Source organism: Glycine max, chromosome 3 (assembly GCF_000004515.6).
Source record: "Glycine max cultivar Williams 82 chromosome 3, Glycine_max_v4.0, whole genome shotgun sequence".
NCBI classification, from domain to species: domain Eukaryota; kingdom Viridiplantae; phylum Streptophyta; class Magnoliopsida; order Fabales; family Fabaceae; genus Glycine; species Glycine max.
Window position 1 is genome coordinate 16724384 of NC_016090.4, and position 16832 is coordinate 16741215.

At 32.8% G+C, this 16832-nt stretch overlaps 2 protein-coding genes across 6 annotated transcripts; both read right to left on the minus strand.

Moving 5' to 3' along the window:
* Positions 1-3547: 3547 nt before the first annotated feature.
* Positions 3548-8423, minus strand: LOC102669905 (uncharacterized). 3 transcript variants are annotated; one of them, XM_006576543.4, is made up of 7 exons: positions 8130-8423; positions 7380-7442; positions 5255-7016; positions 5105-5180; positions 4184-4560; positions 3888-3986; positions 3548-3789 (listed from the first exon to the last, which is right to left on the minus strand). In XM_006576543.4, the coding sequence occupies exons 3-7, from the start codon at positions 6953-6955 to the stop codon at positions 3637-3639; spliced, it is 2406 nt and encodes an 801-aa protein (XP_006576606.1). In that variant the 5' UTR covers positions 6956-7016; positions 7380-7442; positions 8130-8423; the 3' UTR covers positions 3548-3636. The 3 variants fall into 3 exon arrangements, with proteins under 3 accessions (XP_006576606.1, XP_006576604.1, XP_006576605.1); XM_006576541.4 differs by having other exon boundaries at positions 7380-7451; XM_006576542.4 differs by having other exon boundaries at positions 5255-7036; positions 7380-7451.
* Positions 8424-10413: 1990 nt separating this feature from the next.
* On the minus strand, positions 10414-15718 carry LOC100795315 (uncharacterized). Of its 3 annotated transcripts, XM_006576539.4 has the most exons (10): positions 15552-15716; positions 14437-14517; positions 12426-12659; positions 12103-12344; positions 11810-12013; positions 11598-11690; positions 11411-11512; positions 10856-11293; positions 10667-10762; positions 10414-10558 (listed from the first exon to the last, which is right to left on the minus strand). In XM_006576539.4, exons 3-9 carry the CDS (start codon positions 12637-12639, stop codon positions 10712-10714), a joined length of 1344 nt encoding a protein of 447 aa, XP_006576602.1. In that variant the 5' UTR covers positions 12640-12659; positions 14437-14517; positions 15552-15716; the 3' UTR covers positions 10414-10558; positions 10667-10711. The 3 variants fall into 3 exon arrangements, with proteins under 3 accessions (XP_006576602.1, XP_006576603.1, XP_040869817.1); XM_006576540.4 differs by lacking the exon at positions 14437-14517 and having other exon boundaries at positions 15552-15718; XM_041013883.1 differs by having other exon boundaries at positions 10414-10762; positions 15552-15717.
* Positions 15719-16832: the final 1114 nt, after the last annotated feature.

A 16832-nucleotide genomic window follows, 5' to 3' on the forward strand; every position in this document is an offset into this window, starting at 1 on the left:
TGTCGTCATATCCACTTGCAAATAGGTAAACAAAACATTCTAACTCAAACAAAGTGCATTTTTCAGTAATGTATTTGACACTAACATATCACATTTCACTAGATGGAGCAGCAGAGGCCTACGATTTTTTGGAATCCCACAAGGAGATGTTATGGGATATAGGTCAAGTTCGACAACATGTGTAACAAGGAGGTGCAACCCTTTGTTTTTTGATTTATTTATTCAAATGTCAATTTCATTGTTTTTAAAATTACTAACGCAAATTAATTTTTCAATTCCACTATATGCCTTACAGAGGTTTTGAGTCATTTTTGCCAAAAAAATGCATACAAGGATTCCAAAATATTGAGTGCTTGTGTAGCTTTAATTTGTTTTCCAGTGGTAGTATGGCATCAAACTAACAAGGTCATGCTCCAATTTGGACTTTGTCAAGACATACCAAATCCATCGCATAATCTTGACAAAGTCGATCATACTACATGAATTGGTACTAAGCAAATTCTAAATTCTACATGAGAAGACATAGTGACACAAATTGGGCAGAGGAACATCAACAGTGAATTGCAATTTGGAAGGAAAGGCACAAATATCTGTCAATCAGCCAACCAATTCTAGGAAAGATTGAACATATGAGTCACTACATGAATTGGTACTCAGCAAATTCTAAATTTTCCTAACATAGTTTGCAAGTTATCCAAATGTTGGAGCGTCATTTTGTTCAGCTCCAACGTGAAAACTGAACAACATCCTCCACAACAAAGTCCACCAATGGTTGCCAGCATGCATGATGAAGGACTTCCACCATATGCTCAATCATATGAATTCACACAACAATTCACGTCACACCTTCATCATCATCAACAAGATTATGGGTATAATCTATAGTTTTTCAGTGCAAGAGGAGAAGAATTTATGAGCAATCTCATGGATACAGATCTTCGAAAATTGAAGTTTGCTTATGCGTACATGCAAAGCATGCCCATAATCTTGGTGGTATATACAAATACTATTTTAATACGACTCCTCATTCTCTTAATAATTTGTGGAATTCTGTGAACTTCCATCTACAACGCTCAACTCCTATAATATACACATGCTTCCTGTGGGAGGAACAAAACTAATTTCTTAAAAACAAATATCAGATAAAAAAATTACATGTATCAATCTACAACAATAACAACATCAAAATCATATAGAATCAGGTACAAATCAATAAGCATCAATGGAATCTATAAATACTAAATTTCAGTAAAATCATTTAAAGATTAAAGTGGGGAGAATCTAATCATAGAAATATTTCTAACAGACATACCCAGTGCTGCAAGCTTCACTTATCATGCTAACTAAATCTGTTGTGACAACAAATGCATCGACCCAAGCTAGATGCCCTATTTGTGGATTTGGTTCTAAAAATTGTGTTAGTGACAGGGATTAACCACATTCTGACTATTAAAACAAATTTAACAAATATGATTAAATAATATAATCTAAACTGGGATAAATATTTACCTTACCCATCCCAAATATAAACTTTTGGATTATTTCCAAGTTCTTTGACTATAATATTCGATATGTTTAAAAGACAAATAAAGGAAACAATAAGTGTGTTAGAGATGGAAAAAATTTGGTCAATAATACCAGCTTAAGAAACTTCATGGTGTGACTATACCTTTTGTGGAGTCCTATCTGAAAAGGATATTCTTACCCTCCCACAACTACCAAGAACACTGAGCAAACATGTCGCTAACTGCTTTGCAAGGTCGACACCATACCGACAGTTTCTTGTATATATAATGGAAATTAGGTGAATAAGTATATCTTTTGACTTGTGAAGTTACCAAAGATAAATCCTTATCCTCATTGCTAATACTAACAATTAGGTCAGTTAAAACTTCAAACTTTTGTTGTCGTGACAGAGCTCAGAATGGAACGGGCTCGAAAATAGCGAAACAGGGACTCAAAAATAGAGTCGACACAAGCACAGGTACATGTTCATTTAAGGTGTTCTTTTGTTCGATTTTAAGGGAAAGATAAGGAAGAAGAATAGAGAATGGATGAGAATGAAAATAAGAGATAGAAAACTGAGAAAAGATGAAACTCATTCAAATTCAAATTTGAAATTTGAAAAGTAATTAAGCGGAAGAAAAGGAAGCATATATGTTATTGAAATTTGAAATTTAAAAATCACAATAGAAAGAGGGAGAGGCTATCTATGGGAAAAGAGCTAAAGTCGGGAAGGGATACGTGTTCAAGGAATATTATATTGGCAAAAAAGCATAGGAAGCACAATGCGGGTTTTCGGAAGCGAAAAATAATATTAAATTGGAAAATAACGGAGGAGTCAACAGGTGTGCTAGCTAGTCATTGTTTTACTACAAACAATTAGATACTTAACATTAATTCATTGATAATTGATAATAATTTAAAAATTAATCCTTAAAATTTATATTATTGTAAAAAAATTACATTATTATCCAATTATAAATTATGATATATATGATAAGAAGGTTAAATTTTATAATAACTATTTTTTATCTTTTGAAATTAAACACAACACCATAGCACACACCATGCTCAATTAATTAAATTAAACTTCCTTGGTTTGTAATAATTATTTTTATACCCAAAATTATTTCTAATCAAATATTAATGTAAAAATATTTACATTAAACTCTACTAAAATAAAAGAATGAACCTTTTTTACCAGAAAATTTGAAAAACACTCAAGAACAAAGGAAAATAATTAAATTTGTTACACGTAAAATAGTGTCTTATCTTTATTGTATTTTAAATTTAGTGGAATGCAAGCAAATATAAATAACTAAAAAAAAAGACTAAAATCAAGAACTGAATTAAATTTCCTTATAATATTAGAGATTGAGATATTTTTTAATTGAGAAAAAAAATACATTCTCAAATTTTTTTCAGTTTAGTTGTTTATGCTTTTGAAAAATTAATTATAAAAGAAAGCAAATATATATATATATATATATATATATATATATATATATATATATATATATATAATCTTTGAGTAACTTATAAAAACTGTAAATACAACTTTTAAAATAAAAATACCTTTTTTGTTTCTAATTAAATAAAATAACATATCATTGGTGAAACATGAATGACTGAGTCCATTTAATAAAATCATGAATTTGAGTTTTATTGATTGAAAATTATAAATAAGAGAAAAGACTCATTAAAAATGACCAACCAAATTTCTTGATCCAAAATTCTCTAAAAAAATATTTTTTTTTTAGACTGGACTGGTCGGTAAACTGATCAAGACACTAATTAAGATTTAATGGTTCAACCTTGATTGAGCCGTGATCGAACTAATAAAATATAATCAAGTAATAAAGAGAATGAAATGACATTTTATTTTTGCAAAATTGAGAACTAAATATTTTCTACACCTATACTCGAATTCCGCACATATATCCCTAAGTTGAACATTTGATTCAACTCCGCTTGTTACACACTATCAATTGAATCAATTTCTGGCATAGGAAGGAACCACTACCATCAGTTAAAATATAAGGCATTTCTAGAAAAAGAACTAATACAATTAATGTATAGGGCACTGCAAATTTGTACAGGAAATGGTACGTTATTAGAGCAACATTTTCTCTTTCAATTAGATTCTGACAGATACTGCGCATCCTCATAGAACTTAACCTGGCACAGCTTTCCACCTGCTTCATCAGCAAAGGCTATTTTCTTCCTCTCTTTACGCACTACTTCTTGAGGAGGTTTTTGAGGAGATGGACCATCATCAGTTAATTTCTGCAGTTGATCAAGATCATTAATTATAATCATACAGTAATTAACCATAAAAACTGTTCAAATTTGATTGCGGATGAAGTGATAGGGGATGAACAAACCATTATTTTACAGAAACGGCTGCAATCCCTTGACATGAAGGCCAGACATCGTTTTGTAGCTTCTTCAGCTCTTGTGGCATTCTTAACAGCCATTCTTGCCTGGAAATCAATATTAATGATCAATAATTATTAACTAATCACTAAATATATCAATTGAAATGACAAGAATTTTGTAACACTTGGCAGTTTAAAATAGGAAAAGAAAAGCTAGAGCCATCAGAATCTGCTTTACAGATAGACATAATGAGCAAATAATAAACCAAAAACATGAAGGGATTGCATTGCGGTTATCATACCTCATTTACTTTATGTCTCAAAGATGTATTTAGACAGAATTCAGATCGTAACATATCATCCACAATGTCCTTCATTGACTTCAATTCCTTAGTGAGTCTCATGGCAAGGCATTCTGCATCATGCATCTGCTGCTGTGTAAATGCAATTGCACTCTTTGAGCAACTCTGTACAGAGTTGCACCCTATGCGGGTTGCATGGCGAGAAGAATGAGGAACCTTGGAAATTCCTCTAGGATGGGAAACTCTTTTATTCCTAGGAATAACACTAATTTTGTTGGGGATATCATTAGGTCGAGTTCCTGTGATATCATCAAACCCTTCATCTGTACCATTCATCTTATCAGTCTTCTCAGAAAAGTACAGTTTTCCCTTGCATTCTGCGATCATTATAACCCAATATAAGTAAAACATAAATGTGGTAAAAGGTCAAAGTGTTTAGAGCAACAAAATCTAATTATATATGTATGATAAACAGAAATTACACATCAAATAAAGTAACTCATAGGTGTTTGAATAGAAACAAGTTACATTTGACAATTGACATAGAGAAGATGGACTCGTTAGAGTTCAAGAAAAAGTATTTTCAGTCAGTAAATAAAAGCCTGATTTATTTCATTAAGATTTGAACTCTCAAGATAGTGGATCAAAGTTAGAAATATTACTTATTTCAAACATTAGTATGACCGTGACACCAACCCCATCATGGTTTAACTTTCCGATTTGATGATACTTCTTGTGTAGCCTATAGCTATTCCACCACATTTTACCTCTTTCAACAAAATCTAATTTCTAAATATCTATATTTCTTTCCAGGATTGTTGAGTTTATAGTTAGAAAAAATAAAGCTGAGCAGATTTAAACATGAAGTTGTTACTGATAGAACAAGATCACACTCACAGAATAAATACTTGAGGCACTTACTCAATTTTTTTTTATGATTCAAATCAACTGACTCCACGGCTTTACAGAGCCTTTCCTCAGAAGATGGTGAAATTGCCTGAAGCAAAACCAACTAGTGAGAAGCAATAATATAAACCGAGGGAAATATAAACTTTATGATGATATTTGTACCTTTCTGGTTGATAATAGCTTTTCAGGACAATGCAGCTTGGAACTACCATCACATTCATCCCAAGAAGTCAATTCATCAGTAGCCACATTGGCATGTCTCTTCTCATCAATGTTTACAGAAGCAAATGATTGCTTCTCCTCATATTCAGGTGGATCATCTGAGTGACGAACCAGACATCCATCAGGATTTGGGCCATGTTCAATAGTAGAGCTGAGCTCTACCTGATCCTCAGCACCAGTTGTACTATATTCATCATTACAGCAGTCATGTTCAATAGTAGAGCTGGGTTCTACCTGATCCTCAGCACCAGCTGTAAATTCATCATTGCTGCAGTCATTTTCAATAGTAGAGTTGTGTTCTACCTGATCCTCAGCACCAGCTGTAAATTCATCATTACTGCAGTCATGTTCAATAGTAGAGATACATTCTACCTGATCCTTAGCACCAGTTGTAAATTCATCATTACTACAGTCAAGGTCTTTATGAGTAACCGCATTTGGTAGTGAGACAGCAGTGTCAGTGTCACCGTCAGGTTGATTGTCATGAATATCAGAGTTATGATCTTCAACCAGAGAGATTTCTTGTGGGGAGATGTAATGGAGATCTGGATTGGTGATATATTCTTCACTTTCAAATTCTATTGCAGGCATGTATGGAGACTGGTCGTTGCTTAGTTGAGAATTATTTATCACAATATCCATACAAGATGGCCTCACCATTCGTAACGGAATAAAATCAACATGCTCCTGCCACTCATTTAATTCATTCTCCAAATTCCAATCATGGATTATCTCAGTTTCTTGGCTTTCAATAATAGAATAGTCATCTGGCTCACCATAACAATCAGTTTCAGGAACCTCAGATTTTACTTCAACAAGGGCAACTGAATCTTCAATAAAGAATGGGATCGCTTGATTGTTTTCAATCTCTTCACTATAGGGTGGGAACTCTTGACTGCCTTGGATCGCTTCAAGGGAGGGTGAGAACTCTTGACAGTCTTGAATCTCTTCACCAGAAGGTGAGAACTTTTGACAATCTAGGATCTCTTCACTAGAGGGTGGGAACTCTAGACTGTTTTGGATCTCCTCACAAGAGGATGGGAACTCTTGACTGTTTAGGATCTCTTCAGGTTCAGATTTGACAACTAGCATGATATCTTTGGTATGAGTAGAGATTGGTTCTTTAAAGCACTTTCTAATCTTCGCCTTCATATTCTTTGATAGTTTAGTTTTCCAGCTACTGATAGTCTCCAGGAAATCAGAATCATCTGCTGCCATTTGCTCCTCTCTGTAGTCCTCCAGGATTGATGAATCTTCAACTTTCATGTTTATTTTAGAGGAGTTGAGACCTTGTGAGTGTTTTCGCTTCCTTGTTTTGCAACTTGCTTTAAGTTGGCTTAGGGTGAAATTGTCAAAGTTGTCATCATCCAAGTTAATGATTCTCTGATCATTATCATCATTGACATTACATACAGAAGCATCAGGCTTGGTTTCAAAAGGGCTTTCCTCAATTTCACCCAAGCATGATCTTTCAGCCATTCCATCATCATTATGAGACAATAAGCCATCATATATGTCAGCAAGCTTTTTAAATTTAAGTTTAGGTTGTCCACGAGCAACATTCGGGACTTTTGCAACTAAACCACCTTTAATAGCCTGGATGAAATGAAGATGACTACAACACCGTAGCTCCATATGCATGCTCTATTGCTCTACACACAATCACAATCTTTGCACAGTGTTCTTCCAATATCCGCTAAATCTGTCAAGAATTACAAACCACTGGAAACAATTAAAACAAACATTTAGAACAAGGATTTAAGGCAACTCACTAATAGCACATGCAAAATCACGACTAATTTTGGATTTTGAAAATCAATTCTGCAATTCTGAGAGAAGAGACTAGCTTTTCCCTTGAAAAACATTGATTTAAACTTCAAAAGTGAGTCTACTTTATCCCCCAAACAAAACCAATTTTTCTAAACATTATAATGCCATTCCCAAACACAAACAAATTCTTTTAAACTCAATTATTCAAAAATCTAAAACAAACAGACCCTAAACTATCAGACTTACACGGGCCACAGAATTCATATAATTCCAAGAAACAGTAGAATATAAATACCTGTAGGACACGTTTCAAGAAATCAATATTTTATTCTTCGTATCCGGCAAGTATCCAAAGCACCTGCACAACCTACATCAATTCCAGCATTCAAGCAATATAATTAATGAAATTTTCTCATCAAAACGTAAACTAAAACCACAGTGAGCAAACGCATAAACCTAAAACCAAATCTGTAGCAATCAGGACAACTAAAGAAGAAAAAAAGGGAATCAGACTCAAATCAAGCGAAAACGCACAGAGCAACCAAAACTCAAAAACATATACAAAATACATAGGCATAGATCCAAAACCATACTACCATCGAATTCACAAAAATCTTAAAAAATGAACATTAAAGGCCATAAATTTCCAACGGCTAAATTAACCCTAAAAATCGAATGTATTCATAACTAGCTTCAAAATCCTCTATCCATATAAAGAGTTCGCAGCAGAAAATTTAAACAAAAAAAAAAACTCAGTAGTTGAATTCACTCTTCAAACATAAACACCGAAAGACAAAATCTGTAGAAACTCCTAAAAACCCATAAAATTAACCTTAAAAGCAGCTAAAGAGGGAAAATACACAAAGAAACAATTTTTCAGGCATAAAAAGTCACATTCGAATCGCTAAAGCAAAATTTAGCGTGAAATGGAAACAAATTGGAAGAAATTGGGGAAAGTGAAAAAGAAAAAGCAGATTCGGCGTTTCCAGACCTGAAAGAGAAGAATATGGTTTTGCAAACGGAGATGAGATACACGAACGCTCACCTGAGGTTGGACGAAACGCTGCGTTTCGGGGCGCGGAAGAGAGAGCACAGATCTGAATTATGGTGAGATCGCTAATGTGTGTGTGTGAGAGAGAGAGAGAGAGAATGTGTCTAACACTGAAAGATTTTTCTGAAGATTTTTCCTTTCTATAAGCAGTGATGAAGAGCGAGCGCGCCAATTGATTTTGGCGGGAGTGTACAATATTTTTTTCTTTTTTTACATTCATGGTCGTGGATGGGCCTAGGTATGATCAGAACTAGAGTGGAATATACCTCTCTTTTATTTATTTTCCCTCCTCAACTTTGTTTAAAATAAAAATTAATACTTTTCGGTATATTTTATTTAATTAAAAATTATAATTATAAAATTTAAGTGTAATGTTATATTTATTATTGTTTTTAATTAAAATTACATATTTATTTTAATAATGGTTTAATTAGTATGTTGGTTCACGAACTTTTACAAAAAAATTAATTAGGTGGCTAAGTGTTTTTTTTATTCAATTGGGTACCTGAACTTTTTTATTTTTTAATTATGCTTGTGTGAGACCTAATTTAAAAAGTAAATACAAATTTATGAATCCATTGAAAGAAAGAAAAAAGTTCAGGACCTATTTAAAAATGACAAATAATTTAGATATCTAATTAAAAAAAAAAAAAAACTCCAAACCTCCATAGGTCAGTATTTTGAGTGTAGGACATGTAGAAGTGAGAATGCTAACCCGCAGAAGATGATAATTTTTAAATAGTTCATAAGCTAGTTTTTAAATTGAATACCTGAACCTGAACTTGTATTATTTTTTAATTAGGTTTAATACATATAATTTTAGGGATTTCATTAAAAGTAATTAGTCAAATAATCAAGTTATTTATTCGACAGAAATTAACCATCAACCAAATCGATAGATATTTCACATCACTTAACAACCAAATTCGGAAAAAGAAATTGAAAAAAATAAAACAATATAGTATAAAAATTGGAAAAATCAAAACATAATATATCTTCATTTAAATATTTTTGTATAAAAAAAATAACAAAGAATTCAATATGTTTGTGTATCAATTTATATGTGTTATATTAAGCACTAAAATATATCTGTATTTTAAAATAATTTTTTAAAATAATAATAAAATAGAAATGTTTTAAAAACAGAATTAAATTTCAAGTAAAATATTAAAAGCACGTGGTATATTAGATAGTATTGTTTTAAACTTTTAATAGTTATAATATGTGATCTATAATTTAATTCTTTTTATAATAGCTTTATAATACGTGGTTTTTGTTGTTTTATTAACGATAAATAATAAATATTAAATTATAAATTTTTTTGCTTTGTAATTGACATGCATAATTTATTTTTATAAGCACCAATATTGTTAAATAGTGCTAAATATAACGTAGAACACAATTTTATTTGTATAACTGTTAAATATCATTAAAATTAAAGATACATATCAAGAGATTTATTTACCATTCACACGCATTATTTAACCAGATAATTCAGACTTTCTTAGTACGTAAAACAATTTATTTTTATGTTTCAAAACCAGCGTGTCAATATGATTAAGAAATAATATTAAATAACAGAAAACATTATTTAATATAGATAAAAGAAGGAAATTTAATTTTTAGATCAATATAGTATAATAATTATTTAGTTTTTATTAAATTTTTCTGTGTTATTAAATTTTAGAAAAAAGTCAAACCAAGTCGAACCAAAAAAATGATTTTGTTTGATTCCGAATTCATCTTGTTTTTAAACTGAGTCAAACTATGTTTGATTCAAATTTTTCTTCTAAAAATCAAAATCAAACTGTACCACGAACGGTCCTTGCTTTGTCTACCCAACTATCAACTTTTCCTTGTAGCCACTAAAAGTTCAAATAGGATTTTCCTGGCCATTACTATTGCCGGTAAATTTTATATTTTTTGTATTTTATAATATAACAAATTATAGTAACACCCCCTTAGCTTTTATCAAATTACACATAATTCCACCCTTTTATATTTTCTATACTAGTCCCCTTTAAGTTAGAAAACATTACACTCACACTCCTTTGTATGTTTGAAGAACTCTCTTACATCTTACACTAAAACTCCTTACAAAGGAGATACATGTAATGGTTAAAAAAAAACATGGAGTGCTTGTGTAATTGGTTAATACTGTGTTAATCTAATAAACTACCAAATAATTCCTAAAACACAATATATTTCATTAAATTCACAAAAAGAAAGACAAGCATCAACCATTATAGCAAGCTAATGAACCTGAAAAGACACAGTATTAATACCATACAAATCTAATATATAGTGCCAATTCTCCAATAACAAGTCTAATCACATTTACCATACAAAAGTAGTGTCTATAAACAAAATATTCCACTTCGGCTTATAATCCTAGTGAAGTGGATTTCTGAAAATCAAAGTGCCTGAAAGGATAAAATAAAAAGAATGTGTCATTCAAATATACATAATTCACACCGCAAGTTAAAAAATAACATAGGTTCATGTATAATCCAGTAGTACAAGTTTAATACCATGATAATCTGTAGTATTTCCCCCATACTATGCAAGTGACATGACTAATGTGGTACTCGCGGTGCTCGTTCACGACCACCATTAGAATCAGAGACCTAATAAACATAAAGATGTAAGATAATTAAGTTGTCTTACAAAATCACAAAAATAAATAAATGAAAGATGGTTTAAAGCTTTGAAAGTCTTACTTGTCCATAGCTTCTATTAAAGTTAGGCGTTGGTAACTCCGTATGCATAAATCTACACATAACTTCCCTCATGAAAGATAATTCTAACATCATTTTTTCTTGATTTTGTCTCATGATGGTCAATTCTGCAACTTGCTTTTGATTCAACTCTTTCATTTGGTTCATTTCTTCCTCATGCCTCTCCTTTAACTCCTTCATCTCTTGCTCTAATTTTGGGACCATCTCATTAGACATATTATTATTATTCATAGAAATATTTCCCAAAGAAAATTTATCACCCCATAACAGAGAAGGAGTAGGACCAAGTCCTAACCCACGAATATAGCCACTTCTTTCAGATCCCAATACTTGAGAATACACATCTCCTTCCCAAGCAACACTGTCAAGATCTTGCTCATTAGAAGTCTCTCCATTGCACAACTTTTCTTGTATCAAATCCTAAGATTGTAATTAAGATTACTATTCAAGTATTCAAACTCATAACAAGTTTTCAAGATAATATAATCACAAAAAAAGTATAACTTTCAAAAGATAAAATTCATAGACAAACCTTACCAGTGTTTTTATTGACTCTGCATCTAATGGTCTACCATCTTTGCGTTCCTTATGAGTTAAGATGAAAACTTCAGCTCGTGTAGGCTCTATCCCATCTTTTGCCTATAATGAAGAATTTATATTAAAGAATTTTTTAAGAATTGATAATATATAGGAGTATTATAATTTATAACCTATTCTTGAATACCTTTTCATTCATTAATGTACCGATACTTTTAGATCCTCCTGTATGAGGCATCTTTTGCTTTGCTCTATTGCTTTTATTTGCTTGACTACGCCTCTGTTATTGCAATATAAAAATAGCATCATATAATTTATTTACATAAACTAAAGAGAAATAATGTAAGAATTCCCAATAAGACTTCTTGTCCTTTTAAAAGCTTTTTCTAAAATTGTTACCTTTCCTTTATCAGAAACCCAATAGGAGACAAGACCAATCCATTGATCCCTTGGTATATGATTCGGTCTGTGTTTCAATAAGGTATGTTTAGTCTTATACTTTGTGAAATACATACTCCTTAAATCACATTTGTAGTCTTTCCATTTCTTTCCAAGTGATTTTTTGACAAATTCCACACCACGTTCTGGGATCGAGAACTTCTTCTACAAAAACACAACAAGCTGTAACAATGTCATACCATGCATGATAAAAATAAATGAAAATTACCACATTAAGAAAAGTTATTTCATACCCTCACAAGATCCACCAATTTATTTTTTTCTTCTTTGTCAAAACATCTCCAATCGTCTATGTTTAAAGGTGCTAACTCTGGATTTCTAGCTATAATGCCTAGAAAGCTAGCAAGCTTTCTACCTTCCTTTCCTATAGCTTGGTTACGTCTATTGAATTGCACATCAATTGTCTTCCCTGGAGGCATGGTCCATATATCTCTTAATAAGGTAGGCCCACGAACATTTCTGGTTTTCAACGAACCTAATATGAAAGCATTGAAATGTCATAAATTTATTCTAGAAAATTTATAAATACAAAAGTTAATTGTTACAATAATGTTACCTTGTTCAGCATTAGTGCTAGCTGAATTGTTCAAATGATTAGACTCAGTACCATGTGATTCAGATTGAGATTTATTCAGTGAATTTATTAATTGCTGTATATAATGATGCACATCTTCATCACGATGTTCTTCATCACAATGTTCCACTTCATCATGATGTTCTTCATCAACAAACCTTGCATTATTTTTCCTTAGGTTATTTTTCCTAGGCATTATGATATAAAATGCAGTTCCTGTGAATGAAACAAATTAAAAGAGTCTTAAATTTATTTTACTGGCAAAAATAATTTCATTAAAAATAAAAAGACCATAGCATAACATATGCCTGTGGTCCAAAAACACAGACTATACATAGTCAACAAAACTAAAACAGTAGATTTATATTGAAACATGTTTTTCCTTGTATAAAAATGTGAGAATTGATTCTCTAATATTAAGACAAATGCAGACTAATTTGATCCTGTAACTTTAGAATCTTAGATAGGCTATAGACATGGATTATGGTTTGCCCAGCTAAGGATAAAACAAAAAAAAAAAAAAAAAGGATTGAAGTTTGTAACCAACTTGGCTCAGATACAGGAGAATGTGTGTGGCAACCAAGAGGCCATACTTGACCAATGAATGTGCACACATAATCAATCTTACAGGGTTCTTTATACCTATTTAGTAAAATAGGTCAACTTACTAATCACCGTGCTACAGAGTTACACTTAAAAACTATGAAGCACAGGGAAGGGGATGGGACAGGTACGACCAAGGAATGGCCAGGGGACATCATGACTTATTGGGTATGGCTGACCAAGACGGGGACAATGGCTTCATTTTGTGGGGACGTATTGGGGACAGTGATGGCCTACACGCACATCCCCACAGTCCAAATTTAAAAAAAAAAAAAGGAAAAACAAAAAAGAGGAAAGAAGACTAAAGAAGAATCGACAAGCTTGCTTTCACAGTTCACTCTCTTTCAAAAATTAGGCCTTCCTCTCTTTCACTCCCTCTCTCCTCTCTTTCACTCTCTCTCCTCATTAGGCCACCACCAGCCGATTGCAAACCTTCCGTGCAATACTGGAGATTGTGGACCGGAAGTTCGGCTGTGTGTGCAATGTGCTGGCGTATGGCGGCGGCGCAAGCCAACATCAGCAGCAGCACCACGCGTTCCAAAGGTGTTCAAGGCGTACATGAGGCTCTGGAAGCACCAGCAGGAGAACCGCGCGAAGTTGGTGGAGTGCGGGTTGAAGCAGTGGGAACTTGACGAGATCACGAGCTGAATCCAACAGCTGTACTTTGGGCAGTACCTGAGGAGCAGTGAGTGCAGGTTCCTCGTCAAGGCCTACGTCTTCTACGAGGCCATACTCAGTAGAAGGTACTTCCAAGGATTTGAACCCAACGCTTGATGTTTTATTTTATTTGCTGTTTTAGACATTGAACTAACTTGCTTGTAGTACTTTTTAATGTTAATTTCGCATTTTGCACCTTAATGCTTTATTTTGGTAGACCATTGGATTATCTTTAAGTTTATAATATGCTGGTGTTGTTATTTATTTCTCATGTTTTTTTACTTTTTCAGTTTTTTTTTAAATAATAAAAAAATATCAAAAAAATTTGTTGATTCCTAGTCGTACCCGTATCTTGGGATTTTTAGATTTACCGTTTCCTGTCCCTGTCCCCATCCCTGTTTTGGTGCATCCTAGCTTACGAATAATGAAATTGGTTGTGTAAGACCATCCTTTCTTATTGATTATCAAGAGAGTAATGCAGTAGGTTCAATCATTGCATAATAGTTGCACGACCTTTCTTGTGCTTCTTTTCTCACCTTTTATTAATAAAATATTTTGGCTTCTAAGAAAAAGACACAAGATTCGATACATAACAAGTAAAAGAAAGGAATCTTAAGTAACTTTTGTTTTGCATTGTGGCACATTTATTAATTTATAGCTAACCTAGCAGCCACAAGGAACAAGTTCGAAGTAGTAATTAAGCAACAATGAATGAAATTGGGCACTACTGTACCAGCAAGGAAGATTTCAGCAAGGGTCCACGGGTGCAGGGTGTTTCTCGAAGGCTTTGAGGAGATTGCAGACCTTCAAATTCCTAAAAATATAAATGTAAATATTGAAACACATAAATGAAATTTCCAAAGACCCAAACAGAGTAGGTTTCCCAAATTAGATACCTAAAAATAGAGAAGATGGCCTAAATAAAGAAAGAAGAATAAAGAAACCACAAAAAACTTGACAATGGCAGATGAGAACTAGCAAGATAGGTGACTGTGCAAATAGCAGCCAGCAAGAGGAAAAATCCTTCTGCTGCTAACATGAATGGCAAGAGAGAAAGGGGCAAGGGGACTGTTTCTTTGCTTAGTTTCCTGGGAATCTTGGTTTCACATGTATCCAATACCGACCCGGACATAGACTCAATTAAGACACTGGATTAATGGGTCAGTGGTCGAACCAAAGGATCACTAACCAATTGACCTGGTATATATCTATTAAAAAAAAATATAGCAAACATAATTTGATCCATCCATTCTGCAAAATTCCAAAATTGTAAATGCGGTGAGTTAGAAAAGAGGAATCCCAAGGATAGATCACGTTTGACAGAATTATTTAGCTTAACACGTAAAAAGAAGTCTTGAGGTACATGTTAATCTGTTTCGATTTTATTTTATTTTTGAAAGGCAAAGACAATTTTACTAAGATCGAATCAGAGTACAAGGTGTGCCAAGATTGCATGAGAAAGATACAGAAATAACAGAAGAAGATAAAGCAAAGGCTCCCTAGTAACAAGCTTTCACTTAAATCACCCACCCAAAGAAAATCCCTTACAACCAAATAACCACAACTTCTTAACGGCATAAAGTGTACCACGACCTCACGAAATGGACCCCTATCTATGTATTGGTATCAACCATCATCTACTCATACATGTTAATCTGTGAAACTAACGTACAACTCAAAGATGAAAGAAAAAAATGTAAGTTGTTCTTTCACTCACTTGAGGAAATTTCAAAGATTGTGCTTGTGTGAAACAATTTATCTTCGATTCAGTCAATGCATTTTAACAATTTTTATCTTCCTTACAAAAATAGGAAATAAAAGAAACAATTATTATTCAATTGTTGTTACCTGAAAATGATGCAGAGTCGGAAAGGACACAGTAGCCTCCGCGACGGCGAGATCCACGGAGTTGGACGAACAGGCACAGGCGCACACCTCCGGCGGACTAGGGCTCGTGGAGTCTGAACTGTGAAGAGTGGGAGAATCAACGAGTGAGGTAGAATCAATGAGTCACGAACCGAAACGCAACGTTTTTTGTCTTTTTCGGCGGCCACTAAGGCTTTTGCTAAATACACCCCACTTTACTTTTTTTTGTTGACGAGGAGTTAGCAACAGTGACTAATCTTCGTCTTAAAAGTGAGGTGGATATTTCTCTTCCAACACGATTTATTTCATACCTAATAGTCAATAAGATTCGAATCTTAAGCCACTTGATTAAGAAACGCAAGTCTCACTATCACTTGTGTCAATCATTGTTGGTTTTCTACTTTCTATATTCCCCTTTGTCTTTGTATTTACTATTGTTATTTAACTTCATTTAAAAAATATCCTTATCAATAGGGGTGAAAATGAGTCAAGCCAAGTTTTACTAGGCTTGAGCTTGACTTGAGTTAAATACGCAAGGCTTGAGCTTGGCTCATTACCTGTCATAGGCTTTTTTTAAAGGTTCGGCTCGGCTTACATAAAAGTCTAGCTTGGACTACGAGCCTATTTAAAAGTCTTCTTAAAGACGTCTTTAACCAGTTAATTATTTTAAAACCTAGTGAAATACTAACCAAAAAAAGAAACTTATAAAATTTCGTATAAGTAATGTACAAATCCAAAAATAATTGATAAACAAAATCATATTGAATTCAAGTTATTAAAACACAAAGTATATCAAAAGAAAATGAAAAAAAAAGAACATAATATTAAAAAATATATGTATTAGAGATGATTTATACTAATATAGCCAAATAAAAATATTTAAATTGTCTAAAAATGTCTTTACAAAATATTTTTTTCTTTAAAAGTATTAATCTGGTTGCATTATCCTTTTAACTTAAGTCTTTTTCTTTTTGAAAATTTTCCACATGCAAGTGAATTTTCTAAGCACTTTATGTCACTTCATCATGTCATTCATAATGCCATAAAATGGTATAGACAATAGTTATTATTCTTCTTCTTACTATTATTATTACTTAAACAAGTCGACTTGTCAAGCTTAACAAGTTTTTTTTATAGTTTGACTTTGACCTTTTTTATCTAAAAAAGCTTTTTAAAAAGCTTGAACTTGACCTTTATAGTAAACAAGTCAAGCCGAGCCTTAAATAGGCCGAGCCATAGGCCCTTGACAAATGGCTCGGCTCA